Raw genomic sequence first — 18,098 nt, forward strand, 5'->3', positions numbered from 1 at the left:
TGCGGCCATTGCGTTTCACAGTCAGTGAAATCGCCTTAGTGTCGATCCACAATAAGTATTTAATCTTTAAGTCGGAAGAAATTGACCAATCATATCATCAGTCGATTATTCTTTCATATTCGATTATAATTGGTCAATTTCTCGCTTCTTAAAGCTTAAATCACCTATTGTGGACCGACACTTACCGGAAACGTTCTTTTACGAGTCCTGTGTAAATCGCGTTGAAACGGTAGAATGTAGTGATTACAATTCGCAGGTAATTTAGCAATAAATATCGTTTATTTGACAAAAATATTAAATCAGGTTTGTTAATTGAATATTTATAAATAAATTTCTGCTAGGAAATTGTTTTATATCTGGTAGACCATAAGTGAGTGTTATGCTGATAGTATACGTTCTTGCTTGTGCACACGTGCTTGCCGCAACGTAACCTTAAATCTATTTTAAGACTGTTTATACAGATTTGTAGGAGAGTGAAAATAGAGACGATTGAGCTGCAAATTAATAATCGAAATTATATCTTGTTACTTTAGAAAATGCCGCCAAAAAGAGGAAAAGTACAGAAGGAAGAAGTACAGGTCTCGCTTGGACCTCAACTTCGCGAAGGAGAAGTTGTTTTCGGAGTTGCTCATATTTTCGCTAGTTTCAATGATACATTTGTACACATTACTGATTTATCAGGAAGGTTTGTGTTATGTTTAATCATGAGGTCTATTCTTTCTAGCTGAACTTTTTGCATGTTTCATCTTTTTCCTTTTTCTCTTAACATTAGAAAAAAAGAAAGATGAACGGTTGCAAAAAATTCAATTAAAAAGAACAAATTTAAGACTTTATTAGTATTAATTCTATAAACTTATGATATACAACGTTTGATTTTTATAGAGAAACAATCGCTAGAGTTACTGGTGGCATGAAAGTAAAAGCAGACCGTGACGAAGCTTCTCCCTATGCTGCTATGCTTGCGGCTCAGGTATATATTGTTTGATTTAATTATTATATTTATATTATAAATATTGTATCTTTATATATTGATATCCACATCCAGGCAGCACCTAGATGATAAATCAACATAATCTAAGGAGCGTTCATGTTTATGGAAAAACAAATTCCTTTTGATAATTGAGAACATGTACTTGTATCATGTACTTTCCTCTCGAGCAAAAGAAAACATTCAGTATATTCAATGTTATACGTACACACACATATCGCACACATATACTCACAATATTTTAACATTATATATTATATATATATATATATATATATATATATATATATACATATATATATATACTAATTTTATTTATTTTATGTATATATTGCTTATAGCTGGATTATTTAGAATATCTCTGGTATTTTTAATGATATGAAAAAACACCAAAAGGAAGTTGTTCATTTTAAAGTAGCAAATATTATGATCGAAATTTTCTTTAATGATTATTATTTTACGAAATTTCAGGATCAATATTTTTTTTTAATAGAATGGTATATTTTCATTAACATAATAATACAGTTCATAAAAGAACAAATTCAATCACAGGATATGTTAGCCTAAGATGTTAAATATATATTATATGATTGAATTTTTTTTATGAACTACGTTATTATGTTAATGAAAATATATCATTCCATTTAAAAAAAATGATAATGATCTCGAAATGACCCAGTTACGAGAAATATTTTGTATATTGATTAGAGGTATTTAATATAATATTAAAATGTTAATTATAAATTGCACTTTTATCTTTTGCAGGATGTAGCAGAAAAATGTAAATCGCTAGGGATTACAGCCCTGCATATCAAATTAAGAGCTACAGGAGGCAATAAAACAAAAACTCCTGGACCAGGTGCGCAATCTGCTCTGCGTGCTTTAGCTCGTTCAAGTATGAAAATTGGTCGTATTGAAGATGTCACTCCTATTCCATCGGATTCCACTCGCAGGAAGGGAGGTCGTCGTGGACGTAGGCTATAAACTATTCTTATTCTATGTTCTGTTATTATCTTTCAATAAATATTTAAAAGAAAAAAAAAACATTGTGTTTCTTGAAAACATTGTGTTTCTTGTGAAATACTGCACAATTTTTTTTTTTTATACAGATTATTTCTATAAAACTATGCTTTATATACTTATTACAATATCCTTATGAAACAATTTCGCGTGATAACGAATACATGAAAATATTCTTAATGTAAGAATCGATTTTTTTAATTATATAATATAGAACAATATGATTAATGATTGATTGAAATTTTGAAAAAATATATAAAATTTGTATGTATATGGATTAACAACTTGCATCATACGCTTTATGTTTTTAGTGCCGATAAATATACTATAAGATAATACATTGAATTATAAATATTTAAACGTCCTTAATATTATAATTTCATGAGTTATTATATAAGCGAAAAATTATAAAGCATTCATGTACAGAGTATTCTGTATCTCTGTAATCCCAAATTGAAACAAATTATACTTTACGAATTAATTGACCAACATTAAGATATAACTTCACTTTTACATCTACCTTTTGTGGTAATTTATGTTCCAATGCTGCAATGGTATTTACGTATCCATGTTGCATGACAAATCCAACTGTAATTGGATTTTCATTATTTTTGTTAGCATCGTGCGGAATTACGTATAAACGTATTACAGCTTTGTTCCCTTTACGCCATAATACAAGCCTAAAAAATTTGCATAAACAATAAAATCTATATTATCTATGTATTAATTTTACGTAACATGTACACTTATATTCTACATACTTTGGATCATCTTGAAAATTATGATTATCACTTGTATCATCATATTCAGCAGCATCATCTCTTGGTGGAAGTATAAATGAGCTGTGGGGCAGCATCAAATCTGCATTTGGTATAATTTTTATTGGTTTAGGATCTTCTGTCACAGGTACTTGCCGTACAGCAGATGGCAGCAAATTTGGAGATTCACTTCCCTATAATTATAATCAAAATATTAAAATGTTAATGTTTCATAAAATGTTTTATAAAAAATGTTATAATATTCGATATATTACTTGTGCATCCTCCTGTTTAGCGTCTTTTTCTTCAATCAATAAATGAAATAGATAACGAAGCATTTAAATGCAGAATAGTTATTTGAGTCTGATGCTGCGTTGGATTGCAGAATTTAAGAAGCAATTCACTTGATTTCCCTGGTCGAAGTGGTTCACGAGTAACGATCTTTACTTCTGGAATATGATAACTAAAAGACAAAAAATAATTTTGATTTTCATAAAGTTTCATAAGCACAAATATAAGTCAAGATTAAGTCTTAAATTAATCAATGATTGATACTTTAATGTAATACTTATAATGCAGCTAAAAAAATCTTGAATTTTGTAAATTGGGGGCAGAGATCCGATTTGCTAACATTATGTTCACACACACTCTGCAACGTTGTGATCGTTTGACTAAAATCTGTCTGTGCTGAGGGCGTAATTCGTTTATCTTCTCAACTTGCACCTCTGGATGCTGTAATCTTTGTTCCAACGTAGTAACTGTTACACAAAATTATTTATAATAATATATTAATAATATATTTATAATAAAATATATAATTATATATATGTTTGTATCAAAATCTATGCTACATGCTTAATAGCTTTCTTACTTTTAGTTATATCTGCAGATTCTGCAAATATATCTCCCGGTAATTCCTCTACTTCCTCGCTTGCAACAGATGGTACTGATTGAGCAGATGATTGAGATTGCATTGGTGGTTTTATGGGACGTATACCGGTACGCTTGCGAATTAGTGCTAATGTAAAACTGTACATTGTCTGCTATTGGCAAGTCAAAAGTAATTAGAAAATAATTCGAAAAACATCTTAGAGCAAATAAATAATTAGTTCTTACTGAACTTACAGCTGGCATAAAAGAACGTTTTGGATGAAATTTCTTTCTTTCACTGTTGTTTCTCTATAGAAGCCAATATCTTATGATAATCAATAAGAGCATTAATACGTGTTACACGTGGATTTTCCTGCTCGGGCCATCCTCCAGTTACTATGAGCACAAATTCAAGAGATATTTTTTAGGAAAATATTTTAAAATTGTTATTTATATTTTTATTACCAATGATACTTTTCTTACCTACGGATTGATCAGGTATTCCTGCATCTCGAGAACTCCATCGGCATAATGAACAGAATAAATAATATACTTTTTTGGGAGTAGCTTTAACATCCTTGTTTTCTTCACCTTCAGCCACAGTTGCTGCTGTTCTCACTGCTCAGTGCTAATCCTGCTCTTGTACATAATGTTTGAAAGCAACAAGGACAGTCGAAACAATTGGAGCATCTGTAAATATGTTATTATTACTATCATCATAATTTCATCTTTAGAATAAGAAGTAATTAATTCTAATACATTGTAAACATACTTGTTCTTTTTAAGACGCACTTCTGATGTGTGCAAATTCTCCATACAATTAGGGCAGTAATGGGAGTCGACCTGAACGTAAAAGACGTCTTTCAGAAACATAAGAACTTTGCACACATATTAAAATACTTCGAGAGCAAATTCAATAATCAAGTGTAGTCCCAACTAAATCCCTTTAATGCAATTGAACTCCAGATTTACTCATTCACTTTAAAAAACGCACCTCCTGACAAACACAGTAGCCGCATCGTATCATCAGGCAATGTCGACAAAAATATATCTTTGATATAGGTTTTAAGGAACCGCAGTTGCATAAATAGCGTATACAATGTGGATGATTTAAGTATGTCATACTGAAATGAATGAATTTTAAAATCTGTGAACTATGAAAATTCTAGTAGCTACGGATATTCATCTTGGTTTTAATCTCCATAAGAAGAGAGGTTTGTTTTCATAATTTTTCAACAATGCTGTTACAAGTAAGAGAGAGACGTTAGATTGAAAATCGATATCACAATGAACATGATAATTTTTCTTGACAGGAGGACAATCGGATGATAGTTTTATTACATTGGAAGAAATACTGAAGTATGGCCAGGATAATGAAGTCGACTTCATTTTGCTGGGTGGCGATTTGTTTCATGATACTAAGCCAACGCAAGCCACATTATTCAGATGTGTTGAATTGTTGCGAAAATATTGCCTAGGTTCCAAGTGAGTTATATTTAAATTGGCATTAAACTAAACTAATGTAACAGTTAATATAAAAGTAATATGATAAAAGGATATAAGATTCCAGACATAATGAACAAGAAACAAGAAAATAGAGATAACAAGTTAAATTATAAACAAGAGAAAACAAGTTAATACATAAGAATCTATAATTTACAATTAAGAAATATTAAGGAATATACTTTTTCATTGATTGAAGATAATTTTCTGTTTTTAACTTTTTATATTCTTATATATTCTCATTTGTAGTGTTTGGATACAAAATAATTTTTTTAATTATATTTTTAGAGAATGCAAACTACAATTCTTAAGTGATATTCAGATGTGATATTCCGACACTGCGTACAAAAGCATGTGAATTGTGAAGATCCTAATTTAAATGTTTCAATGCCAGTATTTACCATCCATGGGAATCATGATGATCCAAAGTATAAACTTTTTTCTTATTAAGTTTCTAATTATACCTTATATCAAATTATATTTTATTTGTTATCCGTTAGGTTTTGGTACCGTTGAATCAATGGATGTACTGTCAGCTACTGGATTTGTGAATTACTTTGGCAAATGGACAGATCTTACTCGCATTGTTGTCTCACCAATAATTTTGAAAAAAAATAATACTCATGTTGCACTTTATGGTTTGAGTTATATTAATGATCAAAGATTATCCAGACTATACAGAGATGAGAAGGTATATCTGTTTCATGAATATTTTCATATTTGATTACAGTGATTAACAATAATTTTTGAAGATAGGTAGATTTATTACGCCCGAAAGATATTGATACTTTCAACATATTTGTTCTACATCAAAATCGCGTCAAGCATGGCGATTATGCTTATATTCCAGAAAATAGATTGCATAAATTTCTTAATTTAGTTATTTGGGGTCACGAGCATGAATGTCGTATTGCTCGATGCTGAGTTAAATGAAGGTGGATACTATATTTCCCAACCAGGTAAAACTATGTTTCTTCTGAAATTTACAGATTATAGATAATATAAATGTTAACTTCTCCAGTTAATTTCTCAATAATTATAAAATTTTAGGAAGTTCTATTGCTTACTTCTTTATGTGAAGGTGAATCGAAACCTAAACATGTAGGTCTCCTTAAAATTAATAAGAGTCATTTCAAAATGAAGCCTTTAAAGTTGAAAAGTGTTCGGCCATATATTTTTGATAACATGATTCTTCAAGATCGTGACATTAAAATAAAGGGAATTGTGTCTCAATAGCAGATTCTATATGTCATTATGTAGATCAGTATATTGAAGATGAGCTCATGCCTCGAGTAGCTGAACAGCTCACAGGTAAATTAATCATGTTATAAACAGTTTTCTAAAAAAATTAAAATTTCTAAAAAGTATATATCTCTCTCTCTCTCTCTCTCTCTCTCTCTCTCATACTTTTATTATTTATAATATAATGTGAATTTAAAAATGTCATATTCTAGGATACCCTAATCAACCGGTGCAACCATTAATTCGATTAAGAATCTTTTATAATGACGACAATGAACAATTTGACACATTAAGGTTTGAGAATAATATATTTAATTTATAATAATTTTATATTGCTGTATGTACTTCATTCTTATTTAATTTATTTTTAAAAACAAAAAATGTATGCTTCTAGTTTAGCACAAAAATACTGTGATGAAGTTGCTAATCCAATGGACATGATTTTATTCCGTAAAATAAAGAGCGGAGAGAAAGCAAAACGTGCCATTCGTGATGGAATTGATGATATCGACGATATTACAGAATTATTCCAGGGAGATGTAAAAACATTCTTTTTGTGATATAATATTAATTTGATTTGATTTGACATCTTTTAACACTCTCGAGATTTTTTATTTTTGCAGGCAGGGCAGGATTGGTGCACAGTGCCAAGTGGAATTAAGAAATATTTTAATATGGAAGAAAATAAAGATAAATTAACGATATTGACTGTAACAGCAATTGAATGAAGCTCTTCGATGTTGAACGAAACGATATAGACGCCTTCAAGAATATTGTAAGGTAATTAGTGATAATTTATTTTCAAAATTAATACTCGTGAATTTCAACTCATAATTTATCTGAATTGTTTGGGTTTACTTAGAGATCAAATGAAAAGAACCATTGAATACGTTCGAGCACAAAATACTGAAACAACCGAAGATATTCGCGCAGAAATTAAAAATTTCCGCGATAAGAGACTTTCTGAAGATCAACAGGAGCAAGATAATGTAATGATTTGTATATGAGATTTGTATATGATGTTCATATTTACATATGTGTGTAGCATATAAGATTTTTACGAATATACCTCTTTGCAGGTTCTAAAAGCCCTAACAACCAAGAAGCAATCGCAAATAAGTTCTAGAATTGGAGAGCATTCTCATAATGCTGATGTAACAATTGAAAATGATAGTGATGAAGATAATTTCAGTTCAATATTATCGACCAAGACTAAAGAGAGGGATAGGGGCAGAGGTTCAAGGGGTGGCAGAGGATCTAGAGGAGGCAAAGAAAAATCTAACGAAGGGGGGAATGCATCTATTATAAAAATGCTGGTATAAACAATTATCTAAAAATATTGTTAGAGTACATTAATTTGTGTATTTGATGATTACATTTATATTTTTAAACAGAATTCTAGGAGTGCGCAGTCAAAGAAAACTCGTGATCAATATATTGTAATAAGTGATTCCGAATAATATATGTTATAATATAAGAAAACTATATATATGCATGTGTATGTATCTACACATACAAAAGTAAGTAGATTATATCCTTTTTTATATACATAGATGAACATTATTTTGTATACATATAAAATTTAATGAAAAGTATTCTTATATATTAAAATATGAATGTATGTAGAAGATAATTTTAATATATAAAGTTTTACGTTAAAAACGGTCAAAAGGTTTAAGCCAATATATTCCTATATCCCTATAAAATAAGTTTTTCTGATTATTCCGTACTCTTCAATTATATAGCTAAATTCCCTATTAAGCTGCGCATTGCGGCCATTGCGTTTCACAGTCAGTGAAATCGCCTTAGTGTCGATCCACAATAAGTATTTAATCTTTAAGCCGTAAGAAATTGACCAATCATAGTCGATTATTTTCTTATATTACTTCTTAAAACTTAAATCACCTATTGTGGATCGACATTAACTCGATTCGACTTGACTCGACTCGACTCTGTCTCCTTTTATTTCATTCTTTCTTCCTGTTACTTTTTCTTTCCGTTTCTTTTTCCCTTATGCTCAAGTCGACTCGGTGTCAACAAATCGAATATTCTACAATTTTAATCTCGATTAATTTTCTTATCTTATCTGCTTTTTTAAGAATTAGAAAAAGATAAAGAATAAATTATACCAGAATGTATTATAAAGAGTATATTATATTAAGCGAGTTAATTAATAGTACAAACACTTCATTTTTAGGCCTATTTTTTGTATTGGTTTGCATTAAAATTTCCTTGGGCGTTTTCATCGAACTTCGAATATATATCTATTTCAAACGGCCCTGCGCACAATGGAGGAAATATTGGGAGTAAGAACAAATATTAAAATATTAAATTTTAGAAATAAAAATTCAGAATAAAAATTAAACATAACTCACAATGAATACAAGTAAGTATAAGATATGACTGTATTTTATACTTACTTATATTCATTGTGCGTTATATTTAATTTTTATTTCAAATTTTCATTTCCAAAATTTAATATTTACTTCTGTTTTTAATATTTGCTCTATTGTGCGCAGGCCTTTAGACTATTTCTTTTTAGCTGAACTTTTTGCACGCTTTATCTTCTCTCTTTTTTTTTTCGATGAAGAAAAGATGAACGATGTAAAAAGCTCAGTTAAAAAGAACAGCCCTCGTTTTAAATATAAATCTACGTTAAGTGAAAATTGATTGAATCATTGATAAAGTAATAATAACCAAATAATAATAAATTTATTTTCTATAAAAAACAAATCGTTTATTGTTAATCAAATATTAACCAGAAGCAAATGATGATCCTGAGCATTGCATATGCCAAGTAAAAATATTATTCACTATGAACATGGAATAATATTTTACTTGTAAATTAGATTTACATTAGAAATATTAAAGAAATATTGTTTTTTATAAATGTTAGATGAGACATTAATATTTAAGAAAGGCATCAAAAACATAATTATAAACTGGGTAGATTAAGCAAAGATTATATTAAATAAATAAAAAATTAATAAATGAATATCAATCGATTCGCTATTAAGCAACGTTTGAACCAATGGAAAAAAAGAGAACAGACCCATTCGCGTTTTTCTTCTATTAACGATTACGTCATTTCCGACCCGGCATCCTCGGCGTGTTCAGCCCGGTTTCGATTTCGATGCGTCGTGCTATTCTCCGTGGTCGTTCGAGTCTCGTGTTCCAACTAGGAGACGCAAGTTATAAATTATCCTAAAATAATATGATAGATTTTCGCACTGATCTGGGGAAGGCCGACGCCGACAATGGAAGATACAGCAACACCAACATACCGGGTAAACGAAAAACTTCGGAGCATCGCGTGAATATTCTTGGAATTGCTCCAAATTTTTTTCCGTCGTGGGTTTTTTAACTTTCTCTTTTACAAGAAATGAAAATGTTTTTCGGATTTCGACGAGTAGAGCTAATTACATATTCTCCGAAGATGCGTCGTCACGGAATGATCGAATGCTGAAATATTTTAACCTGTAATTGAAATTCCTAACCTGTCTCGATTGCGTCAGTCGATCTATAATCGTAGTTTCTTTTTTTTAAATATCAATGACAACTGCAATGATAAGGAGATATAAATTGTACCTATATATATATATTGACAAAAAATGGAGACTCGACTATTTTTATAAAGTAAAAATAATCTTTCTTGTTACGTAAAAAATATATATTAAGTAGCTTAAACAACAATCACTACTACATGAATTACAAATAAATTATGAGGAAACAAATTTAATATATCGATCATCTTATTTTATTTATGTGTTAAGATATTTTAATTTTACTTTTCAGTCACTTCACAACAAGGCTTAGCTTCATTGAGCCCATATTTAAACTTTGATCCATCATACCTTCCTGTGAGCCAGCCAGAATTTATATTTCCTGATGGTGCCGCAAGGCAAAGAGGCCGCTTCGAGTTAGCTTTCAGTCAAATTGGAGCTGCATGCATAACGGGGGCAGGGATCGGTGGAGCGTCAGGTTTGTACAGAGGCATCAAGGCGACGTCTATTGCTGGCGAGACTGGCAAACTCAGAAGAACACAGTACGCTTTTATCTATTATTCTGTCTTTTGCTTATTCTTGTTTTAGAATGTGTTTAAAAACTTATTTATGTTTTCTTTCTTTTTCAGATTGATTAATCATGTTATGAAGGGTGGTGCCAGTATGGCAAATTCGCTCGGTGTGATAATGATTATGTACACATGCGCTGGAATAGGCCTGACTTGGCTTCGAGGAACTGATGATAGTTTTAACACAGTAGCTGCAGCTGCCACAAGTGCTGCGGTATTTCGATCACCTGGTATGTAATGTGATCTATGTATTAATATTATAATAATTATATTTATTATAATAAATTGTGACAATGCGTAATGTTAAATTTTAGCTGGGATTAGAAAAGCTGGCATAGCAGGCGCGATTGCGGCAGGAGTTGCAGTGATGTACTGTGCCTGGAATAACGGAGGCTTGTCGTTGCACCGTATGAATGGATGGAAACATACGGCGTAAGAGTGTGTACATGATTTAGTAAAAAATTTAGTTATAATGATCGAATATTTTTATCCCATATTTTATTGCCTATTGTTGTAGTCAATCATAAAGACAGCAATTATAAATGAAAAAGTAACAAATTGGAAAAATCTTTGCAAGTTATATTTATATATTTAAAAATACAGTAGAATAAGAACATATAAAAAATATATACGTTAGTTAATATGTTGTGATTTTTGTAAAATGATACAGAAAGATAATTTAAATGGTTTTTATTTGAATAGATGCAATATGAAATTTATAATTTTGTACAAAATTGTTCGCTAAGAGTTTATCACTCATTTCAATGCGAAAATTTTTTTGTAAAGTTTTAAGATTTGAATATATATATATATATATATATATATATATATATATATATATCTCCAAAACAATAAAATACATTTTATGTATATATATATATATATATATAACAAAATATTAATATATATATATATATAATATATATATAACATATATATTAATATAATATATATATATATATATTAATATTATAATATATATATTAATATATATAATATATATAACAAAAAACATATATAGACTATTTGTTACATAAAAATAGCGTTGACTATTATTAATTTGTAAATTTTATTTTATTACGATACAATCTATACATATTAAATTTTCCGATAATAAGAATATTTGTTTTATATAATATTTGTTATGTTAAATATTGTAATATTATAATTAAATCTTGTTGATCTAGATTTTAAATATTACACATAAAAATGTTTTTTTTATATAAAACAAGTATATACGCATATTAGATCAATAATTCTAGAGTAGATTTAAAAATTCTATTAATAAAAATTTTAAAAAATTTCTCTTTTGTGTCTAATTGATATAAAGTTTTTGCAAATACATTATTTTCTAGAATAATAAACTGAGTTCAAGTTATTTTTATAAATTATTCTCATAAACTAGTGATTAAATGGACATGAAAAGTTATGAATAATGTAGCAGTAATAATGTGGCAATAGATAGAAAATTTTCACTAAATTCGATTAATATTCTAATGTAATTTCTTATTTTTTTTTTCAGATTGATATAAACATCCGTATTATAAAAGATCTCCGATGCGTTTTCATATTCTCATATTATTTTGTACATAGAAAAAAAAACTTACCAAATGACGCAAATAAATTATTGAAGGGATGTTAGAACAAATAAATTATTGAAACCAACAGTGCATATGTATTTATAAACAGATACGGATTGCTGTTACTTGTGCGTATATTTGCGATGTAATATTGTAAATATTATCCAGTAATATATTCAATTGATTTGTCTCATCTCAATTTCTTTATAATATATATATGCGTATAACAATAAACCTTACTTGCAAATGCAAGTACACTATAATCTTTGATACACACGCTTTTATGCGGCTTACAACGGTTACATCTGTTGCGTGGACAACGATTGCCAGAAAGGCGTTAATCTTATCAAGGTTTATCTCGCTATCATTGGTTTCGTGTATATCATGAGAACGGAAATTCCTCGCCGATCAGAGTGTATTTGATCGTGTATACGTTTGCTTGTGTATCGAATAAATCCAGCAAATTCGATGTGCCGAAGAAACGTATAGATAGGACGAAATTAGAGAACATTTCATCATTAAAGGTGCGCGATAGCGTATAAGCCGTCGTATAAAGACATGCTTGTTGCATCACGCGTCGATAATTGAGGAAAATAATGCGATTTTGTGGCATATTTTCGTGGCATGATTATGCGTGATCGATATGTTGCAAAATTGCAGATAAAAAAATTAATGCGATAGGTGTGTTTGCCTTTCTTTGAGTACGACGGTCTTATCTATCGTCAGCAACGGCGAATGCATTTATCGATTCCAATGCAGCCGGCAAATACACACACACACATAGCGTTTGAACTTTCCAGATAATTTTGCGATGTTCTCAAAGCCCGTGATTCATTCCGTGCATAATCATTTTTGCGTATTTTAAAGGTAAGGAAGATGTCCGAGGACTCTTAACCGAGTTGAGAAAAAAAATTTCGTATCGAGACGAAAGATCGAGTTACATTACCTCACGTATAAGATTTTTACTTGCCGAATGACTTGCAATTGAAAGTGGGCAAGAATCGGTTATTCAATGAACGACTTAATTACGAACGACTTAATTATCCGTGAAGGCAGATAAATGGTCTTCGTCGCGCGGATGAGGCAATGGAGGAGGCTGAGCTCACCATCGAGTCAATATTTGATCTACGAGAGATCCACGACCCGCCGTCGAACGTCGTAGGCCGCAATAACGAAAGAATATCTACGAAAACTGTGCGGCTTATTTAAACAAGAAACACGTGCGCACGTAAATCCTTGCGTATACACAACGCGTTATTGCACGGAGCGCGAGATGCCGGCGGAAGTAGTCACTTCGGATCCTCCAACGCCGATGGAACGTGATTCCGCGATGAGACTTTGAAGAAGTGCAGTTTTAGAAGTCTCGAAACTTTAAAGAAATCGCAGAGCCTCCCAAGCTTACTTCTCAACAGGTTTAGTTTTCCTCATCACTTCTACAATCGTATCTAATTCTGCCTGATAAGAGCGCGAATCGAGAAGAATTCTACCTCGCTTTGGATCTCGAGTGAAAAAAAAAAAAAAGAAAAAAGAATGAACAATTAAAAGTTTCGATTACTTTTTTTTTTCCTTCCTTCCGTTAAACAGCCAAGAGAGAGCATGTCACACGCTATATCTCTCGAGTCGCATGCAGTCCCAGTTGCATTTCCCCGATGTCGTCGAAATGTCAATGTTTGACTACCCCCCCTCCCTCCCCCGTGAAAGAACGGATGATGCTAATTAATCCTCATTAACACCTCCGAGCCTGTCTAGTTCTAAAATTAGCTATAAGCTAGAGAATGAGGAGAGTTTTATTATCGGCAATCAACGTAAGTGCGGCCGACCTTCCAGTCGGTCCCCGTTCGTCGCAGGTGCACATGCACATTTCCGAATTGTCGTGGACGCTCCATCGTTTACATCATCGGTTTCGCCGCTTGTTTACGTTGTTCAAGTTTGATTAATGGCCCGAGACGAGATACACTTCCCAAAGCCTCGTCATTCGCTTATCATAACAACTCACACGGAGAACTAGAACAACGAGCGAGCCCGATAAAGTAACGCGTTTTTATTTTTTTTTAATCCTGTAACTTCCAAATTTTTACTGCGCGTTCCATAAATGACGCCTCTTTCAATAATTCTCTTCTGTAAAGAACACATTAAAAAAAAAAAAAAAAAAATGGCAAATTTAGTCTTGAAGTAATCCAATCCAAGTTACTAGTTTAGCGTTGAAATAATTAAATCAATAATGAAGTCTTTTCTTCGACATTGATTTTAACGATTTACTTTTATTAAATATGCTTAATTGATTTTTTTGCTTTTTTCTAGATTTGTAATGAGTTCAGTGACGGACATTTCAATCATTTATCGATAAGCATTAATCGGTATACGTAGAACTGGATTATCATCAATCTTACTATAAAGGTAGTATATATATATATATATATTTATTATATATATTTATTATATATATTTATTAAAATTTACATTTATTATACAAGAAGTACATGTCTCGAGACTTCGAAATCGATTCAAAAATTAATTAAATGAGGCTAGATTAAATAGAATTATTCGTAAAACCAAAAATAAAAACTGTTGTTATTGAATTGGCCTAAAATTAGAATTTTCTATAGCCTATTAAGAATATATTGCATTTATTTTTATTTACAATGAAAAAATTATGAAAAAATTATAGATTATTCTAGCATTTAAAAGTAATATAAAAAATTTTGCGATGATTAGAATATGGATAAAAAATTATTTAAATATAAAGTAGAAATGTGCTTTAATTGAAATGTAATTAAGAAATAATGGAAAATCTTAATTTTTTAATTTAGGTATTTAAGATATTCAAGATGATTTGTGTAAAGTTTTATTGCGATGCAAAGATTAGTTATTTTGTAAATAAAAATTAAATTTTTATTTACAGATCAACTAATTTCTATATCGCAATGAAATTTTATATTTTAAAAATAAATCTGAATATTTAAAGTTCTTATATAAAAAAATTCAGATTTTTGTCATTATTTCTTAGCTTAATATTTCCATTAAAGTAACACTTCTACATATTTATTTAAATAATTTTTTATCTAGTTTTTAAATCGTCTAAATTTTTTTGAATTATCTTTAAATACGATTTAGAATAATCTGTAAGTTTTTTATATTTTTTTATTGTAAACATAAAAATTAACAAAATAAGTGTAATAAAGTCTTAAAAGTCATAATATGGAGAATTTAAAAAAATCCATATTTTATTTTTTTGTTAGTTATTAATCGCTACGTTTCTTTTATTAGTTCATATAATCGTTATTTATTAGCTAATAGAATTCTTTCATAGTAAAATTTATCCAATTTATATAAGGAGTTTTTTTATCTATCATAATCTATTTTGAAAAAATATTATTATTAGACATTATTATTATTAGACATACATGCGATACTAATTTAACGCTAAAAATATCAAATAGTCATTTTTGATATCTATATCTTTTTTTAAATTAATATTTGCTTTAAATAAAGAATAGAATTTTAAAGTCTTCTGATTTTAATGTTCTATCAGAATAAAGAGAATAACGCATTTTTAATACAAGAAAAAATATATTAATATAAAAGTCAGAAAAAAATTATCGCTCGGTACTTCTATTAGCGTTAATATTGAAAACAATATTAATTAAGAGGAAAAAGAAATCATTTCGAACTGTGGACTCATTAATTCAACAAGCGAGACATCGCATTATGTCACATTTATATTATTTGCAATATCAATACCATGGAACCTTATAAAGAAAATATCACATCGATGAGAACAAATTTCGCCCGAAAATAGATGTGTATAACGAATAGATGAATTCAGAGACCTAATCCACCGAAAATAGATCTGTCGAATAAGAAGAAGCAGATTCGCCAAAATATTTATGCTACTCTTGAGCCGTTCGCATGCTTTACAATTCCACGCGAGTTTTTGGCGGATTGCCCGGATGTCCCGGAGGTCTTCGACGAACTTAAAAATCAATCGACACTCAATTGAATAGAGTTACTCGTAAAATCAAAAAAATAAAATTTATTTTTGGTCGTTTGCATTGAATTTGCGTCCTGAAAATTAAAATGTCCCGCGGTCTATTAAAAATCATAAAATTTTATTCAAAAAAGAATTTACCTCTTACCTCTTTCACTGTGTCACTTCACTGTGTCTTTTCTATCATTTCACAATTATTGCTCAATTACTAGCTAATAAAACTAATTCTTTCGCAACAAAAATACATATACATCGTTTTGGAGAAATAAATAAATAAACATTACCTCTAATTTCGGGATTAGGGATGAGAGACAAGGAAAATAATATTTTTAACTCTGACAGACTCATAAGTCTGTAAATAAAAAAACTGAGATCAGGCTTATAAAACTTATTTTCTCAATCTTCCAGGTGAACCCATCAAGAGATCAACGCGCAAAGTTACAATCATTCGAAACATGAATAAAAGAGGAGCCTTTTTCCATGGAAGAGAATAAGACGGATATCCGTCCGGCATCTTTTTTCACGGCGCAGCAAGTGAACGAATCCACGGACCATCTTTTTCTAGTCGACGGAAATTCTCGAAATTGAAGAGACACAATTATGAATTCGAAACAGGCGGAAACGTGGCTGGCGATATTATACACCGGCTCCATGGTGCTCTCCGTAACGTCGATCGTATCGTTCGTGACCGCGTGGCAGCATTGGACGTGGACGTTGGACGGCTGCATCGACGTCGATTGCGGCTGCATTCTGTACGGGATCAACACGTTTCACACGTTCCTCGGCGGCGACGTTAAGCTGTGCCACTTCGCCTGCTACGGCCTCGCGCCCGTCGCCGTGATCGCCTTGTGCCTCGGTGCACATCACGGATACAGATGTTGCATACACAAGAACCTAGATGAGCCCAAGCGAATCATTCACGCGCAAACGTACGACGACGACAGGTGCTCGACCCTGAGTGCTTCTTTATCATCTACGTAGATTGTTGCGTAAAAGTTGATCCGCCCAAAGCGATCGAACAGTTCATTTCTGCCGTTTAAATTTTGTCTTAATAGAGACACCGATGTTCTGCTTTCTCAAACAGGGAAATTTACAATTAAATTGTTTTGATTAAAATAGAATCCGTTAGTTGGCAAGTAGTTAGTTATCTTGAAATTTAATCTGTAAAAGATTTCCGATATATCAAGTTCAGAGAAGAAAGTGAAATTTTCAGCATTATTTTTCGTTTTTTTTTAATTCGCATAATAATGTATTCGCAATTTATTGTATTTTATTCGAGAGCTTAAATTAAAGAAACAATTTTTTAACTTTGTGCATTGTACAACAGCGCGACTCTCATTTGCTTTTTGTATTTTTCATTTAATTTTATTTAAATTTGTAGAGTTTAGTTAATTTAGTTTCTGTAATTATATATGTTTCTTTAATGAAATTTATCTTTTAGAAAAAATCTCAACGGACAAGTCGTGGTACGCGTGAAAAAAAGGGTTGCTTTTAAATGGTGGATGCCAGTCGGTTTTCTCGCAGCGTTCGTCTGCTGTTTATCTCTCGCCCACGCAGTCGTGATAACCGACGGCTATTACAAAACCTGCGAACAATACAAACGAAATCTCATTCAAGACTTGGGCTCGAGAGGCCGAGAAATCCAGGTAGGATGAATATCCGTTTCTTTCAATTTCGATTTTACAGCTAGTATACTTCAAAAATAAGACGCGACTCAAAGATCAGGATAATCTATTTTAACTTGTTGTGCGTGTTATTCCGTGCAGGTTATTCATAATAGGCTTCCGTGTGGAGCAATCTTCGACTTCATGGATTATATTAAGCCAGACACCAATTATTGGGTACGTGGTAGTGAGATCCACACCGGGATCGCGCTTCAGCTCGCGATCACCACGAGTTGGCTCAATTTCTTCGTTTGGCTGACCGCGTGCTCGATAAATTTCATCATGGCGAGAAAGCGGCAGCGTAATTTAGGAGAGAAATCCTGCTGCTGTTGCTGCTGAGTGACATCCTCGGTAAAATATTCATGAGAGGAACTCGACATTTTATTCTCGTAAAATAAATAAGAGAGATTTTT

The 18,098-nt window shown here is 31.0% G+C and overlaps 3 protein-coding genes and 2 pseudogenes across 9 annotated transcripts; 4 read left to right on the plus strand and 1 right to left on the minus strand.

The window, feature by feature from the left end:
• The first annotated feature begins 54 nt into the window (after positions 1-54).
• LOC148935399 (small ribosomal subunit protein uS11A-like) lies at positions 55-2,032 on the plus strand. The gene is made up of 4 exons (XM_089081968.1): positions 55-256; positions 534-685; positions 883-970; positions 1,754-2,032. Exons 2-4 carry the CDS (start codon positions 537-539, stop codon positions 1,970-1,972), a joined length of 456 nt encoding a protein of 151 aa, XP_088938094.1. The 5' UTR covers positions 55-256; positions 534-536; the 3' UTR covers positions 1,973-2,032.
• Positions 2,033-2,301: 269 nt separating this feature from the next.
• LOC148935400 (dynactin subunit 4-like) lies at positions 2,302-4,759 on the minus strand (annotated as a pseudogene). The gene is made up of 9 exons (XR_016140463.1): positions 4,631-4,759; positions 4,409-4,479; positions 4,120-4,326; positions 3,892-4,032; positions 3,638-3,809; positions 3,339-3,524; positions 3,042-3,229; positions 2,770-2,960; positions 2,302-2,688 (listed from the first exon to the last, which is right to left on the minus strand). The product of XR_016140463.1 is annotated as a dynactin subunit 4-like (transcript).
• LOC148935401 (double-strand break repair protein MRE11-like) lies at positions 4,710-8,052 on the plus strand (annotated as a pseudogene). The gene is made up of 11 exons (XR_016140460.1): positions 4,710-4,850; positions 4,950-5,121; positions 5,428-5,830; positions 5,896-6,105; positions 6,198-6,450; positions 6,594-6,675; positions 6,776-6,920; positions 7,005-7,161; positions 7,244-7,370; positions 7,461-7,697; positions 7,776-8,052. The product of XR_016140460.1 is annotated as a double-strand break repair protein MRE11-like (transcript).
• Positions 8,053-9,464: 1,412 nt separating this feature from the next.
• On the plus strand, positions 9,465-12,232 carry Tim23 (translocase of inner mitochondrial membrane 23). Of its 2 annotated transcripts, none has more exons than XM_011632799.3 (5): positions 9,465-9,668; positions 10,177-10,426; positions 10,514-10,683; positions 10,768-10,885; positions 11,976-12,232. In XM_011632799.3, exons 1-5 carry the CDS (start codon positions 9,596-9,598, stop codon positions 11,983-11,985), a joined length of 621 nt encoding a protein of 206 aa, XP_011631101.2. In that variant the 5' UTR covers positions 9,465-9,595; the 3' UTR covers positions 11,986-12,232. The 2 variants fall into 2 exon arrangements, with proteins under 2 accessions (XP_011631101.2, XP_011631102.2); XM_011632800.3 differs by having other exon boundaries at positions 9,466-9,668; positions 10,768-10,891.
• A 131-nt stretch (positions 12,233-12,363) lies between these two features.
• On the plus strand, positions 12,364-18,096 carry LOC105423147 (uncharacterized). 4 transcript variants are annotated; one of them, XM_089081531.1, is made up of 5 exons: positions 12,364-14,063; positions 14,335-14,430; positions 16,430-16,965; positions 17,463-17,667; positions 17,788-18,096. In XM_089081531.1, the coding sequence occupies exons 3-5, from the start codon at positions 16,622-16,624 to the stop codon at positions 18,022-18,024; spliced, it is 786 nt and encodes a 261-aa protein (XP_088937657.1). In that variant the 5' UTR covers positions 12,364-14,063; positions 14,335-14,430; positions 16,430-16,621; the 3' UTR covers positions 18,025-18,096. The 4 variants fall into 4 exon arrangements, with proteins under 4 accessions (XP_088937657.1, XP_088937660.1, XP_088937658.1 ...); XM_089081534.1 differs by having other exon boundaries at positions 16,430-16,950; XM_089081532.1 differs by having other exon boundaries at positions 12,364-13,445.
• Positions 18,097-18,098: the final 2 nt, after the last annotated feature.

Source organism: Pogonomyrmex barbatus, unplaced genomic scaffold (genome assembly GCF_055798465.1).
Source record: "Pogonomyrmex barbatus isolate J1 unplaced genomic scaffold, ASM5579846v1 scaffold5, whole genome shotgun sequence".
NCBI lineage: Eukaryota > Metazoa > Arthropoda > Insecta > Hymenoptera > Formicidae > Pogonomyrmex > Pogonomyrmex barbatus.